The sequence below is a fragment of the Rhincodon typus genome, chromosome 6 (genome assembly GCF_021869965.1).
Source record: "Rhincodon typus isolate 14 chromosome 6, sRhiTyp1.1, whole genome shotgun sequence".
Classification (NCBI taxonomy): Eukaryota; Metazoa; Chordata; class Chondrichthyes; order Orectolobiformes; family Rhincodontidae; genus Rhincodon; species Rhincodon typus.
This window is the reverse complement of record NC_063337.1, coordinates 32,881,618-32,898,176: the sequence shown is the minus strand read 5'-3', so window position 1 is coordinate 32,898,176 and position 16,559 is coordinate 32,881,618. Positions and strand designations below refer to the sequence as shown.

The window sequence follows — 16,559 nt, the reverse complement described above, 5'->3', positions numbered from 1 at the left end:
GACCCATTTTTTTTCTTTTTGATTTGTCATTTATACCCATTTTAGATCATTATCATTCCTTCAATGTCATTAGCATGCCCTTTTGCTTTTTGCTCTGGCCACCCTCCCATTCTGTACCACTCCTCCTTCCACTATGCTTATAGCATAAAAAAGATAGTATTTCCCAATTGCTTTCAGTTCTGAAGAAGAGTTTTAGCAGGTTCAACATTAACTGTTCCTCCCTCCACTGATGCTGCCAGACCAGCAGAGTTTCTCCAGTACTTTGTTTTTATTTCAAATTTCTAATATCTACAGTATTTTGCTTTTATATTATATAGGATAGTCAGGTATAAATCAGAATATGCTAAAATTATTCCACTCACGTCATGTTAATTTGAATGCCAGGTCCCTCTGATTTCCAAATACACAGCCATCTGATTTATAGTTGCCTGGGGTACAAGGTTTATGTAACTACTTTGCTCGTAATATTTTAATGTTGAATATTAGAAAATAATTATGTTCGGTCAATCACCAAGCCCAACTGCTTCCACTTTTCAAAGTATTATCTGACAGTGCCTCAGTTAATCTGCTCCTGGCCTCGCCCTATTGTTTATCTCCAAGTTTGGCTATTGTCTCAGTCAGCATCCTATCTTCCATGACTTAAATGTTACCTCACCCAAAATGTTGCTGCCCATGTCCTAACTCTCACCAAGCCCTACTTGCTTGTTACATTTGTGCTTGTTGACCTACAATGACTTCTGGTCCACCATTATCTCAATTTTCAAATTATTATTGTTTTCAGGATGCTTCCATTGCTGTTTTTCAGTGTGATAATCCTTCAAGATATCTGTGCTGCTGTAAACCTGACCTTTTCACCATTCCTGATTTTAGTCACTCTGCCGTTGGTGGCTGTGCCTTCAACTGCAAAGGCTGTCAGCTCTGAAATTCCATTCCTCAACCTTTCTGCCTTCTCATGTTCTTTTAAGAGGTTCTTTCAAAGCTGTTACTTTGAATGTACTTCTGACCGTCTTCCCTGGGATTGTCTTAGGTGAATTATTATCAAGTGTGGTTTTCTGAGACTTTTGCCTTTGGATATTTTGCTATGTTGAAGGTATTGCGTAAATGCAAGTTGTTGCTTCACCTTTTATATCTGAAGAAATTAAATGTAGACAATTACAGTTCACAATGTTGCAACAATGGTTCAAAATTTGAGCTTTCTTTGTAATACATTATATCAGAACCTAATAATTGCTGTATCTGTTTTAATTTGTTCCTGGGGTGTAGTTATTGCTGACAAGGCCAAACTTTTCCTTCCCTTTCTTCACTGCCCTTGAGAAGGTGGAGGCATTCAAAAAGGAATTAGATAATTATTTGAAAAGCAATGATCTGCAGAGAAAAGGCATAAGAAAAGCATTTGATGAGATGCTGATTTGGAGAGGAGTGCAGACATGCTGGATTGAATGACTTCCAACACTACTGCAATTCTGAGATTCTGGTGTGAAATGTGACTTGAACAGCTTAATTTCAATAGTGTAGATGTATCTGCAGTGCTGTTAAGGAGAAATGATGTGGAGATGCTGGTGTTGGACTGGAGTGGACAAGGCTAAAAATCATACAACAATCATCTCAGGCAGCCAATGCATTTTAGGTGTGAGGTCTTGCTTAGAATCTGTCTGTTTTAATTTTTTGAGTGAAACAGAATGTATCTGCAACTACGCAAACATCTTGGATGAAATAATTTGTGTAAGTGAGTGTGAAAGTGAGAGAGCGAGTGTGTGGGGAATATATAGTGTGGTGGGGTCGCCTGTAGAGCAACATGAACCCAAGATCACGATTGAGACCGTCTTCATGGGTATGGAACTTGGCTGTCAGCCTCTGCTTGATTTTGCGTTGTTGTGTTGAACACTTCAGGGGTTAAGGACATACAGCCTCTGATCTTCGGGTAAGTGACCTCCAAGGTGGACTTCAAGATACGCAATGACACAAAATCGCTGAGCACGTACATACACACACGTGTACAAGCACACACTCTCATATGCTTGCACGCATACACTGACACACGTATGAATTATTTCATCCAAGATCTTTGCATGTTGCAGATACATGCTGTTTTGTTCAAAAAAGAACTGACCCCAGTTTAAGACATAGATTCGAAGCAAGACCTCACACCTAAAATGCATTGTCTGACTTGAGATGTCACCTCTTGTATGCATTGATTAAAAGCTATTAAATATCTTGGGACAATCTTGAAAGGAATCTAAATTTTGCATTTTAATCAGTAGTCTCCTTCCTAACTGATTAAAGATTCAACAAGAGGCAGCTAGTTTTATAGTTGTTACCTTTCTGCTTATAAATTCTGTATCTTATACCCTCCGTCTCTCTCTCTCTCTCTCTCTCTTTCTCTCTCTCTCTCTTTCTCTCTCTCTCTCTCTTTCTCTCTCTCTCTTTTTCTCTCTCACTCGCTCTCTCGCTCTCTATATGCTGGAAAAAGTTGCTGAGCTCCAAAAGCTTGCGTTTTCAAATAAACATGTTGGGTCAATAACCTGGTGTCATTAAGGAGAGAGTTCCAGGATTTTGACATCATGACTTGGAGCAATGATATAATTTCCAGTTTAGGATCATTCATGAATTGATGGCAGGATTGTAATTAAAATGCTACTCTTGTCCTTCTAAATGATAGAAGTCATGGTTTTGGAAGGTGCTGATCAAGGACTTGCAGAGGATCTTGTAGATGAGGCTTGACCAGTGGTCTGCCTGGATGAAAAGGTCCTACGAGGCCCCCTTTCTGATGTTCAAAATAGGGGCACATTTGGGAGCATTTGGAAAATGGCAATCATCATATAATAAAAATGTAATGTTAAGTTGGAAAGGATAAAAGTCTGACAATGATTAAGATCCCTGACTGAAAAAGGGTGCATTTTGGGGGTATAAAAGTTGAACTGGAGCATTTTGATTGGAAACACATTTTGGTGGATAAAGCGTAGACGAAAAATGGGTGAAATTCAAAAGAGATGAATAGGGTGCAAGGTGGATACATACTCTTGAGAAATAAAATATAGTGTAACCAAAGCTAGACTACCCTGAATGATTAATAATATTGATGAGGATGTAAAGAAGAAGGAGGTAAATGATGCATACCGGAATAATAATAGCAATATAAATCGGGAAGAGTATCTGAAGTGCAGGAGACAGACTGAAGTTGAAATAAGGAAGGGTAAGAGGAAGCATGAGGAAGATGGCAGGCAACCAATAATAAAATGTTCTTCAAACATATTATTAGTAAAAGATTAGTGACGGATAGAGTGGGGCTCATAGTAACAAGCAGGGTAAGCAGCTTACTGAAACAAAGGGCATGGCAGAGATACTAAATGAGTACTTTGCTTCTGCCGATACCAAATTAGAACCTGGTGACGATGGCCAAGTTGAAAATATGGGTGTTGAGCAACTGAGCAATATAATGATAGAAAAAGAAGTAGTGATAAAAAGGCTGGCAGCACTCCCAGGTGGAGAAGTCACCAGTCCTGGATGGGTTGCATCCTAGATTGCTGAGAGAAGTAAGGAAAAAAGGTGCAGATCTGTTGACAGAAATTTTCCAGGCCTGTCTGAACACAGGATTGGTTCTGAGGGCCTGGAGAACTGCAAATGTGACACCATTATTTAAGAAAGGTGCAAAGGATAACCCAGGAAACTGAGACCTGTTAATGTCGTGTCAGTAGTGGACAAACTGGTGGAAGCCATAATACGGGATAAGGTAAAAATAAGTTAAGTCTAGACAACCAACATGGCTTTGCCAAGGGCAGGTCATGTCAATGAATTCAATCAAGTTTGTCAGACAAGGTGACTCGGACAGTGGATGAGGGTAAAGCTGTGATGTTGTATACTTGAACTTCCAGAAAACATTTGATATGGTGTACGTGGTAGGTTGATTTGCAGATTAGAAATGTTTGGGATTGATGAATCCTTGGCAGCATGGTAATTAAAAGATAGGAAACAGAGATTAGGTATAGATGGGCATTTCTCAGATTGAAGACAAGTTGAAAGTGGTGTTCCCCAGTGATCAGTGTTGGGATCCTTGCTTTTTCTGATTTGGAGATGGGTGTTGAGGGAAAAATCTCTAAATCTGACAATGATTCTAAGCCAGAGAGAATAGTGAAATGTGAGGATGATATTGAGAGACTTAAGAGGGACATTGACAAGTTGGCCAAATGGGCAGACACCAGTCAGATGAATTTCAAAGCAGAAATGTGAGGTAATGTATTTTGGTAGAAGATACACGGAGAGACAATACAGGCCCAATGGTACAACTTTGAGGGGAAATCAAGAGCAGAGGGACCTTGGGGTTCACATGCATAATTCTCTAAAGGTGGCCAGGAAAACTGAAACAGTTATTGAGAAGGCTTATAAGATCCTGGGAGTTATAAATAGAGGCATAGACTATAAAAGCAAAGAAGTGATGCTGCACTGCTACAGATCATTAGTCAGATCATGTTTAGAGTATTGTATTCAGTTCTGGGTGCCTTATTTAAGGAAGGATGTTAAAGCCGTGGAGAGAGTACAGAGAGATTTACTAGAATGATAGCATGAACTTGCTTCAAGGAGAATAAGAGGTGACTTTATTGAAGCGTTCAAACTTATCTGCAATTTTGATAAGGTAAAGAAAGATATTCTGTTTCCAATAGTTGGTATGTCAGTAACTAGGGTCACAATTTCAAGATTGTCAGCAGGGGAGCTCGGAGATGAGGAGAAACCTCAAGTGTTAAGATTTGGGTGTGCTGCTTGGGGGAGTGATGGAAGTGTTCCAAGGAGATTTTAAAAGAGAGCTGAATATATAGTTGAGAGTGATTAATTTAGAAGGCTATGGGGAAAAGGCTGGAAAATGAGACTAGCCGGGTTGAATAGCCTCCTTCTGTACTATAAAATTCTATGATTCTATTTAAGAGATGTTTCACAGAGCTACTTCTCCAAGCAGAAGTTAGTTCTCTTCCACACTCAGTCACTCCTACTAGAATGTGCATGAGTCTTGATGTCAGGGAGGATTTTGTTGGTGAGTGAATATTTTTGGGGGGGGTCATTGGTGAGTGAGTGTCAGTGGTGGGGTGTTGAGTTAGTGTAGGGGAGGAGAGTTGGAGGGCTGTGTGTCAGGGTGGGGGAAGTGGACTTGGGGGTTGCTGAGTGTCGGGCGGGCAAATAGAGTCGGGGGCACTGCGCGTTGGGGTGGGGGAAGTGGAGTTGGGGGGCAGGGGACTGAGTCTCGAGGGACTGAGTGCTGGAGTGGGGAGAAGACACACAAACAACATGTGGAAAGTTATAGGTCGTGGTATGAAATGGACAGTAACAACGTGAGTGCAAAATTGGCTGAATAGAAAACCAAAAGTAATGGTTAATAAGTATTTTTTGGGATGGAGAAATGTTTATAGTGGAGTTTTGCAGGCATCAGTATTGGGCCCTTGCTTTTCCTGATTTATATTAATACTCTAGATCTTGGTGCACAGGAGATAATTTCAGAGTTTGCAGGTAACACAAAACTTGTAAGAAGGATATTATGGAAATCCAACAGCATATTGATAAGCTGATGGAGAGGAAGGATAATTAGTGGATGAGGTTCAATGCAAAGAAATGTCAGGTGATGCACTTTTTTTTTAGAATCATAGAGTCTCTACAGTGTGGAAGCAGGCCATTCTGCCCATTGAATCCTCACCGACCCTCCAAAGAGCATCCCCTTTAATCCTGCATTTAGCATGGCCAATCCACCTAACCTGGGAGGAAACTGGAGCACCCAGTCGAAATGCTCACAGACGCAGGGAGAATGTGCAAGCTCCACACAGTAACCTGAAGGTGGTAGGAAGAACATTGAAATACAATATGAAATAGGAGTACGATTCTAAAGGCTACAGGAGCAGTGGGACTTGGGTGTGTGTGTGCACAGATCATCGAAGTTGGCAGGGCAGGTCGAGTGACCTGATTTAAAAAAAATGCATACAGTGTCTCAGCTATATTGATAGGGGCATAGAGTACAAGACCAAGAAAGTGATGTTGAACTTGTATAGACACTTGTTAGACCTCAGCTGGAGAGCTACAGTTGTAGTCACCTCATTATAGGAAAGACGTGAATGCATTGGAGACAGCAGAAGTGATTTATAAGAGTAGATTCAGCTATGAGGATAGACTGAAAACGTTGGGACTGTTCTCCTTGGAGAGAAGGCTGAGTGAAGATTTGGTAGAGATTTTCAAATCATGAGTGGATTAGACATAGTAGATAGAGAGAAGCTATTTCCGCTCACAAAATGAAAAAGAACAAGAGGGCATAGATTTAAAATTGAGCTACTGAAGCAAGGGTGACGTGAGTAAAAACGTTTGAGGTGATATTATTTGGAGCATCAATGATTAGGCAGGTGGCGGAGTGAGTAATCTGGGTGAGAGAGGGCTAGTGGGTAAGTTTGAGTGATGAAGCTTGGTGGGAAAGTAATTGGTTGGAGTGATGATGGGTGTAGGATGGCTTGGCGAGTGCATGAGCCAGAAACCACCACCACCTCCCCAGGAAATAAAAAAAAACTACCAACAAAACAAGCTGGGAGAGGAAGGGGCAGTCTGAATTGAAAGGCAGCTCCCTTCCTATTTCCATACTTGTGCGAATTCCACCCAGAGCAGCTCAATGTGCACCACCAGTGGTGTAAAAAGGCCAGTATTAGTTAAACTCAACTCCTAAGCTCAACCACAGTTTTGCTTCTCATCGTAACCTGTGGCATCATCTGTATGTCTGTCTCTAGTTCTACTTTATTTTGTCTTTTGGGTTACAAAATGTTTTTCTTAATTAGCACTGCTGGTTGGCACTTTTTTATTAATTTAAATAATCTGTGTGTTGCTTTAGAATTTTTTTCACATTTTACTGTTGTGGTAAAGTTTGCTCAGTGGCCTCCAGTGCAAAAAAAAAAAGGTTGAAATGTAAACCCCTCACCTTCACATGGGAAGAGGTTGGACAACCTGTTGTAGATGGTACATACTTTGTGCACTAGTGGTGAGAGAAAATATTTAAGGTGATTTGATTGAAATACAAGAGCAGCACCATTTGAGACATTTTTTTTTAATGCTCGAAACACTGAAATTTTTCTTGGAGTTTGAAAGTATAGGTTCCTTGTCAACTGTTTTAAAAGGTTCTGGCAACTGCCTGATAAGTGCTTTCAGTATTCAGATGTGACTATTTTTAAATATGGATTGAACTCTTTGTTAAATGCAGGATACCTTGGACTGGGTATTATGTAATGAGAAGGGAATAATTGGCAGTCTGAATATGTGAGATCCCCTGGGGAAGAGTGACCATAACATGATTGAATTTTTCATTAGGGGATAAAGTGACGTAATTGATTGAGACTAAGGTCCTTATCTAAATAAAGAAACCTGTGATGATCTGATGCTCAAGCTGGCTATCATAAATTGCGAAAGGTTGCTTAAAGAGATAAAGGTGGATAGGCAATGGCAAATCTTTAAAGAGTACATGGAGGAACTGCAACGGTTCTTCATTCTGTCTGGTGCAAAAATAATATGGGAAAGGTGACCCCAAGTATGGCTGACAAAGGAGATTAGTGATAATATTAGATCCAGGGAATAATGCATTAAAAAATTTCCAACACAACAGACCCAAGGATTGGGAACAGTTTAGATTTCAGCAAAAGGAGGATGAAGGGATTGATTAAAGGGGTAGAAATAGAGTACAAGAGTAAGCTTATGGGGAACATACAAACTGATTCTAAAAGCATCAATCAGTGTGGAGAGAAAAAGGTTGGTGAAGACAAATGTAGGTCCTCTTTACAGTCAGAAACAGGGAAAGTTGTAATGGGGAGTAAGGAGACAGACTAATTAAATACATATCTTGGTTCTGCCTTCACAGAAGAGGGCACAAATAACATTCCAAAAATGTTTAGAAACACCAGCTGTAGTGTGAGGAAGAACCTGAAAGAAATCAGTATTAATACGTAAATGTTGGGGAAATTGACAGATTAAAGGGTGACAAATCCCTAGGCCGGATAATCTACATCACAAAATACTTCAGAAAGTGGCTCTAGGAATAATGGATGCATTGGTGGTTATCTTTCAAGATTTTATAAAATCTGAACAGTTCCCATGGATTAGATGGTAGCAAATGTAACCACACTATTTGAAAAAGGAGATAGAGAGAAAACAAGGAATTATAGACTGGTTATTCTGACATCAGTAGTAGGGAAGGTCGAGTCCGTTATAAAGCATTGACAGGATTGGACGTAATTGCTATGGATTTACGAAGGGGAAATTATACTTGACAAATCTTCTGGAATTTTTCGAGGATATAACCAGCAGAGTTGTTGAGGTGAAGCCAATATATCTTGAGCTTTTGTAAGGTGTTGATTAGGGCCCGTAGAAAAGATTAACATATAAAATTAACCTGTATCAGAAAGGGGGTGGTGTATTGATGTGTTTGGAGAACTGGTTGGTAGACAGGAACCAGAGTAGAAATAAATAGGTCTTTTTCCAAGTGGCAATCAATGACTAGAGGGGTACTGCAGGAATCTGTGCTTGGACCACAGCTATTCACAGTATATTTTAGCGATTTCGATGAAGGGATTAAATGTAATATCTCCAAGTTTGCAGATGACAAAAGCTGGGTGGGAGGGTATACTGTGAGGAGGATGTACAGATATTTCAATGTGATTTCCAACAAAGTATGTTGTGGAAATGTCAGGTTATCCAAAATCGGAAGGCAGATTGTATCTGAAGGGCAATAGATTGGGAAAGGAGGAACTGCAGTGTGTCGTGGGTGTCCTTGTACGCCAGTCACTGAAAGGTAGGCATGCAGGTGCAGCAGACAGGCAAGAAGGCAAGTGGTATATTGGCCTTCATAGTGAGAGGATTTGAGTACAGGGGCTTGTTGAGACCACACCTGGAGTATTGCATGCAGTTTTGGCCTCCTTATCTAAGGAAGGATGTCTAGTTATGGAGGGAGTGCAGCAAAGCTTTATTGGACTGATTCCTGGGAAGGCAGAACTGACACATGAAGATAGACTGAATCAGTTAGGACTATCTGCATTGGAGTTTAGAAGAATGAGAAGGGATCTCACAGAAACCTGTAAAATTCTAACAGGATTAGACAGGGTAAATGCAGGCAGGGTATTCCTGATGACCGGAGTGTCCATTATCAGAGTCACAATCTAAGGCTAAGGGGTTGGCTATTTAGCACTAAAATGAGAAATTTCTTCATCCAGAGAGTGGTCAGCCTAGGAATTCTCAGCCACCAAAAATAATTGAGGTGAAAACATTGTATGTTTCAAGAATGAGTTAAATATAATTCTTGGGGCTAAAGGAATCAAAGGCTATGGCGTGCAAACAGGAACAGGGTGCCAGATTTCATGATCAGCCATGATTGTATTGTTTGAAGGGACAGCCAGCCTATTCATGCTCCTGTTTTCTATGTTTCTATGCCTTCAGCCACCTTTGTTCACATTTCAGGATTTACTCCCCACACTCCTCTGTCCTCTTTAAGGTCCATCTTAAAACCTACACCTTCAATCAAACTTTTCATTTCTCTGCTAACACTGCGTCCAAGGCTCAGGACCTGTGTTTTCCTTCTGCCTCTGAAGTATTTTGAGAGTCTGTTCCAACATTTAAAGACAAAATAAAAGCCTAGATTTTTATTTCTTATAAACCTTCGCACATTCTTTTGATCTGTGACATCTGGTGGCTTTAAATATTTTGTATTGTAAGTCATATTCTGTACGAGTTTCACCATATTGAGTTGTTGCTTCAGGCTTTGGTAGTAGAATCATAGCATTCCAGTTTGTTTTGAAAACATTTCCAATCATAACTGAAGCTTTTAATTTATTAATTTCTTGGAATCCTACATGCATGATTTTTTAAAAAATTTTATTCTTGAGCGTGAGCACCAATTTTTCTAGGTGGCTATCTTTCAAAATGTGGTTTATTGCACTCGTGTAGCCAAAGATTCATCCAAAATTACTTAACAGTTTATACACTTTATTTGATGCGTAACTTTAGGTTGTCTAACAATATTGGTAATTTTGATAGATGGGATAGTGTTGTAGAACTACAACCAAATTGTTTGCTACATTTTCTCTTACAATTTCCTGCATGTTATAAAAACAATTCATTGAATGAGAAGTATTTTGGCGCATCTGCAAAGATGTTATGAGATCCTGGATACCTGCAAGTTTGTTTAATGGTTGGCAAATGGTACATGTAAAATTTACTCAATTGACTGAAACGTTCTTCTGAGCTGCTGAACATTAGTGTTTATTGCATACATTTAATCAGATCAGAAAACAAAAATATCCAATGAAATAACAAATTAGAAAATGTTACATTTGCACTGTTCTTTGTTGAGCGTGCCCCAAAGTGACTCTCAGCCAATTAATCACTTTTAAAATACAGTATTGTCACAAATGAAGGCATATGGCAAGATTCTACGAACAGACACAAGAAAGTTAAAATTTGTCTATTTTGTTAGTGTTGACTTTGGGAGTAATACCAAGCAAATATCTCGGTTGTCTTTGAACAGTTTTGTGTGATTTTTTTATTATCCAGCTAATCAGTCTTCTCAGTTCTCTGTCCAATGCATCATCTATTTAATGTAATTCCTCTGCATTATGAGCCAATATGGAGAACTCCGTCCCTGTCATGCACATACTCTAGATCTAAAACAAGACAATAAAGATGAGTTGTGCAGTGTTCTGCACTTATGATATGGGTGCCATCTTATAGGTGAAGGCGATTTCCAGGTGTCACTAGTACCTAATTAAAATTGGTGGTTATAAGGACCCCAGCATCTGATTCACAACCCCTGTTTGAAATCTAGACCTGGAATAGGGATGACACAGCACCTGATTCTTTATGCACCTTGACTTATTGATGCAACAGAAAAGATGTGAAAGTACCTAAGTTACTTGGTAAAGCACTTCTGCTGCTCAATAGCTTCAGCTATGTCTGGTATTGTTAGTATGATCCAATGCCCAAATTCTGATACATCATAAGCCTCCTGATTCAGATATATCTTTTAAAAAAAATTTGAAAATGAGCCATAATGAATTTCAAACTGGTTGTATTTATATTTTTGTTCTCACTTTGCCTCCGTGGTAGGTATTTACCAATAGGTAATTTAGGCAGTTCTGAGCAAGTAGATCCCATCCCTGTTTTTTCAATAAGTAAAAATTTCGTACGATGGTGCAGGTTCATCCCTTCATGCAACTAACTGGCCATTTATATAACTGCTGTTTATGGGAACTTGCCTTGCACATGTTTGCTGCTGCATTTGCAATGACTACTTAATAAATAACTAATTGACTACAAAGTATTTCAAAACATCGTACTGTGCAAGGTAGGTTATTTCACTGGTTATCTCTGAGGCATAAGTGTGATAATTTGGGTCAAGTTAACATTTTTGACTTTTCTTTCACCTTATAATTATAAACATTTGCTGCTGACTGCAGTGGCTCAAATGAAGTGGAGGAAAGCCTATTAGGCAAACCAGTAGGATTCTTGCCTACTTAGAATGTAACATCTCTGAAGAAGGCATTACCTCAGTGAATTTTTGTTTCCTTGATTTGGAATACAACCTGAAGGTATGTTGGAGAATGAAGAGGACTTTACCAAAGATAGGTAATTTGCACATTTGTCATTTGCCTTATTGCTCAACTTTCTGCTGCTGGCCCCTTCAAAAGAATGAAAACACAGTTACTGAAAGAGGCCCAGTTTGCAGCAAAGGCTAATGGGAAGTAACTTGACTTCAGTAACATGGTTACTGACACAAAAATGGTTTTATGGTTCTTAATAAATGTATTAATTTGGATGTGGAGATTGAACTACATTCAAAGAATATCATAGACCATATTAAGGGTAAGTTATCTAAAATTGTTTATCTAGAGTTGTGCTATGTGAAACTAGTTTAACCGTGCATCTTGTAAATCCAGTCTGCACCTTAACACCCTACACCAGACTATTTTGACAATTATTAACAAAATGGAACAGCGTTCTAGTTCATGCTGATTTCTACATGATGTGGTAATGAACTGGAATACCATCTTTCTGGTAATTGTATATTTAGCTGCTTTAAATGGTGCAAAAGCAAACAAAGCGTATTTTTTAATGAACACATTCAGTGAATAAAAGTGATGTGACTTTTCACAAATAGTGTAACTGTTCATTTAACCAAATACATTAGTTATTTTGAGAAGCTATTAATTGTAGTAGAAAATGCCATATTGCCTTATTGAAAATTGAAATATTTGGTTCAAAAATGCTTATAATATTGTCAAAGAAAGATCTTTCCATTGAATGAAACACTCTCACCTCTTCCAACATGAAATAACCCCAGAGTATTAAAAAAATGAGTGAAAGCATTTAGTGATGAAGGCATTTATTCTTCAGGATAATATTTTAATCTTGCAGCTGTGAGTAAGAGCCAGTAACTTCAATGTTTTGCCTTCATCAAGCTTTCACCACTGCACTCAGTCATACGTTTGCAAGGTTAATTATTTAATAAGCAGTTCAGGTATATCATGTTATTTCCTTTATTTCTCCCAGTACAGTACATTGAATAAACATATACATTGCAGCATAAAATTTATTGCAACACAATTCCTATTTGCTTTTGATTTTCCATTCCAAGAAGCTGAAATGTACCTCGTTAAAATTCAGCATCACATCATGCTATAATGCATTGTTTTTACTAAGCATGTAATAAAAATCTTGTACTGATGTGTTCTATTCTGTGATCGAAAACCCTGTGTGGGCATTCAGGACTTACTACATTCATGTTGTACAACTTGTTTTGCCAGGTTCCAAAAGGATCCAACCTGGTCAGAGACAGGTGACCGATACTTGTTAAAATTATTCAGAGATCATCTTTTTCACCAGTTGACTGAAACTGGTACTCCATGGATTGACCTCAGTCACATAGTCTCCTGCTTAAATAAGGTAGGGGATCATATGCAAAATAATAATAAAACAGATATTGCTATATTATTTATGGAACTTTTGTAAACACAGAATTTCTTGTAAAATAAAAAAAATTTTCAACTCCTTTAGTAACTTAAAAGCATTCAGTATGCAATTTCATGTATTTTACTTCTGTGCTTACTTTTGTTTGAAAGATGATCACTGTTAGCTGTTAATTTTTGTTTACAGTTGGATGCTGGTGTACCAGAAAAAATTAGTCTTGTTTCCAGAGATGAGAAGAGTGTTCTTGTGGTGACATATGCTGATCTGAAACGTTGCTTTGAAAGCGCTTTCTCAGAACTCCTTGCAGCTTCTAATGGACAGTTGTAGTATTCGCTGTGCTGAGGCAAAACATTGCCGAAGAACAATATAAAGAGCTAATTGCACTACAACTGTATTAATGCCATCTCATTTCACATTTAAATTACAAATGTAAATGAGCAGCGCTGCTTGCACTTCAGTCAGGTACACTGTTACTTGAAGGAAGAACGTCCATATTACAGGAGCCTAGAACTGCCACCAGAAGTTGTTTCTGTGAAGACTGTTTTTAAATTGGGAAGTGGCATCAGATGCATGATGATCCCAGTTTTATTTTTTCACATGTTTATGCACTAATTTTAAGTTCAAGACTTGTGATCTTTAAGGATGTACCACATGTAATTTTGATAAGGGAAAATCGTTATCTTTAGAATTACCTTCTGGGTAACAGTATATGCCCCTAAGGAAGATGTTGAAGTGATTGTACTGCACGCAAGCCTATGGCAAGGACTAGGGTGAAAATGCCATTGGATATGTTATTTGTGAACTGAATTCCAATGGGTTATATTTCTGGCAAAAGACATGCTGGACTTCAGACCAACTGCCATGTGCTATCACTTAAACCAAACTACAGAAAGCATATTTTTATGGAAATCAGGTGGAATATTATATGGACGCTATTCTTCTAGGAACTAAACAGCTCCTGTGTGTCAGTGTTGATGGCATCTTTGTGAACTATCACAGCTACACATCTTTCATAACAAAATTAAAATGTAGCTTTTTTGCTTCATACAGTTACCAGCGCCTTTTTTTAACAACAAATTCAGTGTAAGTAATTGGAACAGGTAAGATGCCTCTACATTTATGCAAGCTTTTTTTTATAGGAGACTAATTTTTAAATTGGGTTCAATACCTGAAATGTCAGGAGTGGATTAGGTTTTGTTATGTATCATTTAATTTTGTATAAAGTTCTATTATTTGAACAGCAGCTTTAATAGGGTACTTTACACTGGATATGGAAACAAACAACAACTTTGTCAAGTACACTTGCACAAAAACACAGCAGTTGTTTCACAGTAGTAACCTGTGCAGTTTTGGAACAATTGGGCTGCTGTGCCTTTATGATACCCTCGTCCCAAAGTTGGCTTTACAATTAGTCATCTGAATTACAGATATATGGAACTACCTAAAGTGTGATGTTTCAGTTTCTTAAAGTTAGAAACAAAATCACCTTTTTTAGGGAAATTCTTTCATTTGCAGAATCAATTTCTAAATGTGTTGTCAAGTATTGAAACTGAACCATCTGGGAAATGAGGAACATATCAAAACATAATGCAACCAGTCGTATGTGACTGCCAATTCCATTGGGCCAAAATATAGAAATGAATCTAAAGAAATTTAACTCAATATAATGACTTTGACATTGTCTTTTCTTCCTGGTATTAAATGTTTAATCATATTGACTGCTTTGAGGAAGAAATGCTGAAACTGAGGGCAGTATGGCCTTGATAATTGAAAGTCCTTTCCCATTAGCCCAGTTTTATAAGCATAAAATTCTGCATATTGAATTTGTGTTGGCAACACCGTTCATGCAAAAGGTTTGGAATCCAAACCTGTTTGGCAACCACAAATAGGTTCACCTGGTAACAGCAGTTAAAATTAATGGGGAAGGACTACATATATTTGTGATTTTGACACATTTGTATGCATCCTGTGCAAAATTGATCTATCAACAGGCAGTAGAAGCAATTGCAATGTCTCCCTCATTTTAGCTGTAAAAGAGTTGAGGGAACTCCGCTATGTTCTTTCAAGGATAATGTCCTAAGTAAAGTTGTGTCAATAGCTCATCTGTTTGACAGAGAAGCAGCTGTTTTTGTATGTTTTGAGAAAAAAAACATTCTTTTTTTATAAAATCATAAAAAAACAAAAAAAAGGTATTCTGACAATGAGGAGAAATACTGTATTTATATCATTCTGTGCACTTCAAAAGGTTCTTGTTTCCACATGGTTTCTGAATAATTGCAGAAAGGGGATCATCCATGGGTATTAAGGGTTGGGAGTGCATGGCCTCCTCACATTCTTAGTATGGACCAATATTTGGGTAACAGGCAGAGGTAAACAGGGCTTAAATTTTGATGTTTACTAAACCAGCACACTGCCTCTGGATTATCAAAAGCAAAAACAAAATCCCTGAATCTAAAAAAAACTCTGATTATTTTGTTCTTACCTTTTAATGTGATTTCATTGTGAGGTAGTTAATTGCCTACAAAGTTCATTTGAATGTATTCCTGATCCAGCCCAAGTCAGCATTTGTACATCAGATTTTACATTATTTGCTCCTTTGTTACCGTATCTAACATTTCTAGTCACCATGCGATTTTAAGTCTTGATCCATTTATTCATAGATGTCTAATTGGGAGAGTTCCAATATTTTAAACTGATTCCAGTTCATGCAGTTATAGAATATTTGCAGTCGGGCTTTGAAATCAGTATTGATTTCTCAAACATAAGATTTTAACCATCTGCATTTACATTGACACATTGCTTTTGCAGAAAACTTTAGGAAGGCTTTGAATATGGTGAGTAATGTGCAACCTTTTGATGATCCAGTGCCAGCCCTTGAAATCACATGGTGACTTCAATTTTTGAAATCATGTATGGTTTGAAAATTCATTTCAGTTATATACAGGGTTTTCAGTTGCCTAATGCTGTTTAAAACAATCCAAATATGTATTACTAAAAGCTTGTTTTATGTATTATGTTGGTAACAGTTTTTGTTTTGTACGAAAACCTTGTAAGCATATTCTGCACACGTTCCACTTCGGCCTTATTTTGTTTATTTGTAAAGAAAAATGTCCTTAAACAGCTATCACAAAAGTATCAATCGGTTTTGTCTGTATGACCCCTCGTCAATGTTAAATGTTACCACATCTGATTTAAGCCTTTGTGTGTACAGCAGTATTTTAATAAAGAATACCAGAATTCAATCTTGCTTACATGTTTCTTTTTATTCGTTTAGGGATGTGGATGTCGCTGGCTAGACCAGTGTTTATTGCCCATCCCTAATTGTCCTGGGGAAGATGTTTATGAGCTGCTTCCTTGAACTGCTGCAATCCTTTGGGATACGAGTTCCTGACTTTGAAAAGTAACTACTGAATTGAAAATGTGGATATCAACATTTTATATAAAAATTAGTTTCAGTATTTGAAGTTACTTTGAAGTTTTGCATTAATTAATTAGGTATAACATAGACACAACTTTTAAGGCAGCGCAGTGGATGAAAAAATCTATTTCTACAAGCAGATATAACACAGTGTGAGCTGGAGGAACACGGCAGGCCAGGC

At 38.0% G+C, this 16,559-nt stretch overlaps 1 protein-coding gene across 1 annotated transcript in view; it reads left to right on the top strand.

The window, feature by feature from the left end:
- Window positions 1–16,202, top strand: part of LOC109913681 (poly(A) specific ribonuclease subunit PAN3) — a 59,291-nt gene extending 43,089 nt beyond the window's left edge. The window contains exons 9-10 of the mRNA XM_048597928.1: window positions 12,723–12,936; window positions 13,147–16,202. Of these exons, the coding sequence (XP_048453885.1) occupies window positions 12,723–12,936; window positions 13,147–13,287 (355 nt within the window). The 3' untranslated portion in view covers window positions 13,288–16,202. The remainder of the gene's footprint in view (window positions 1–12,722; window positions 12,937–13,146) is intronic.
- Window positions 16,203–16,559: the final 357 nt, after the last annotated feature.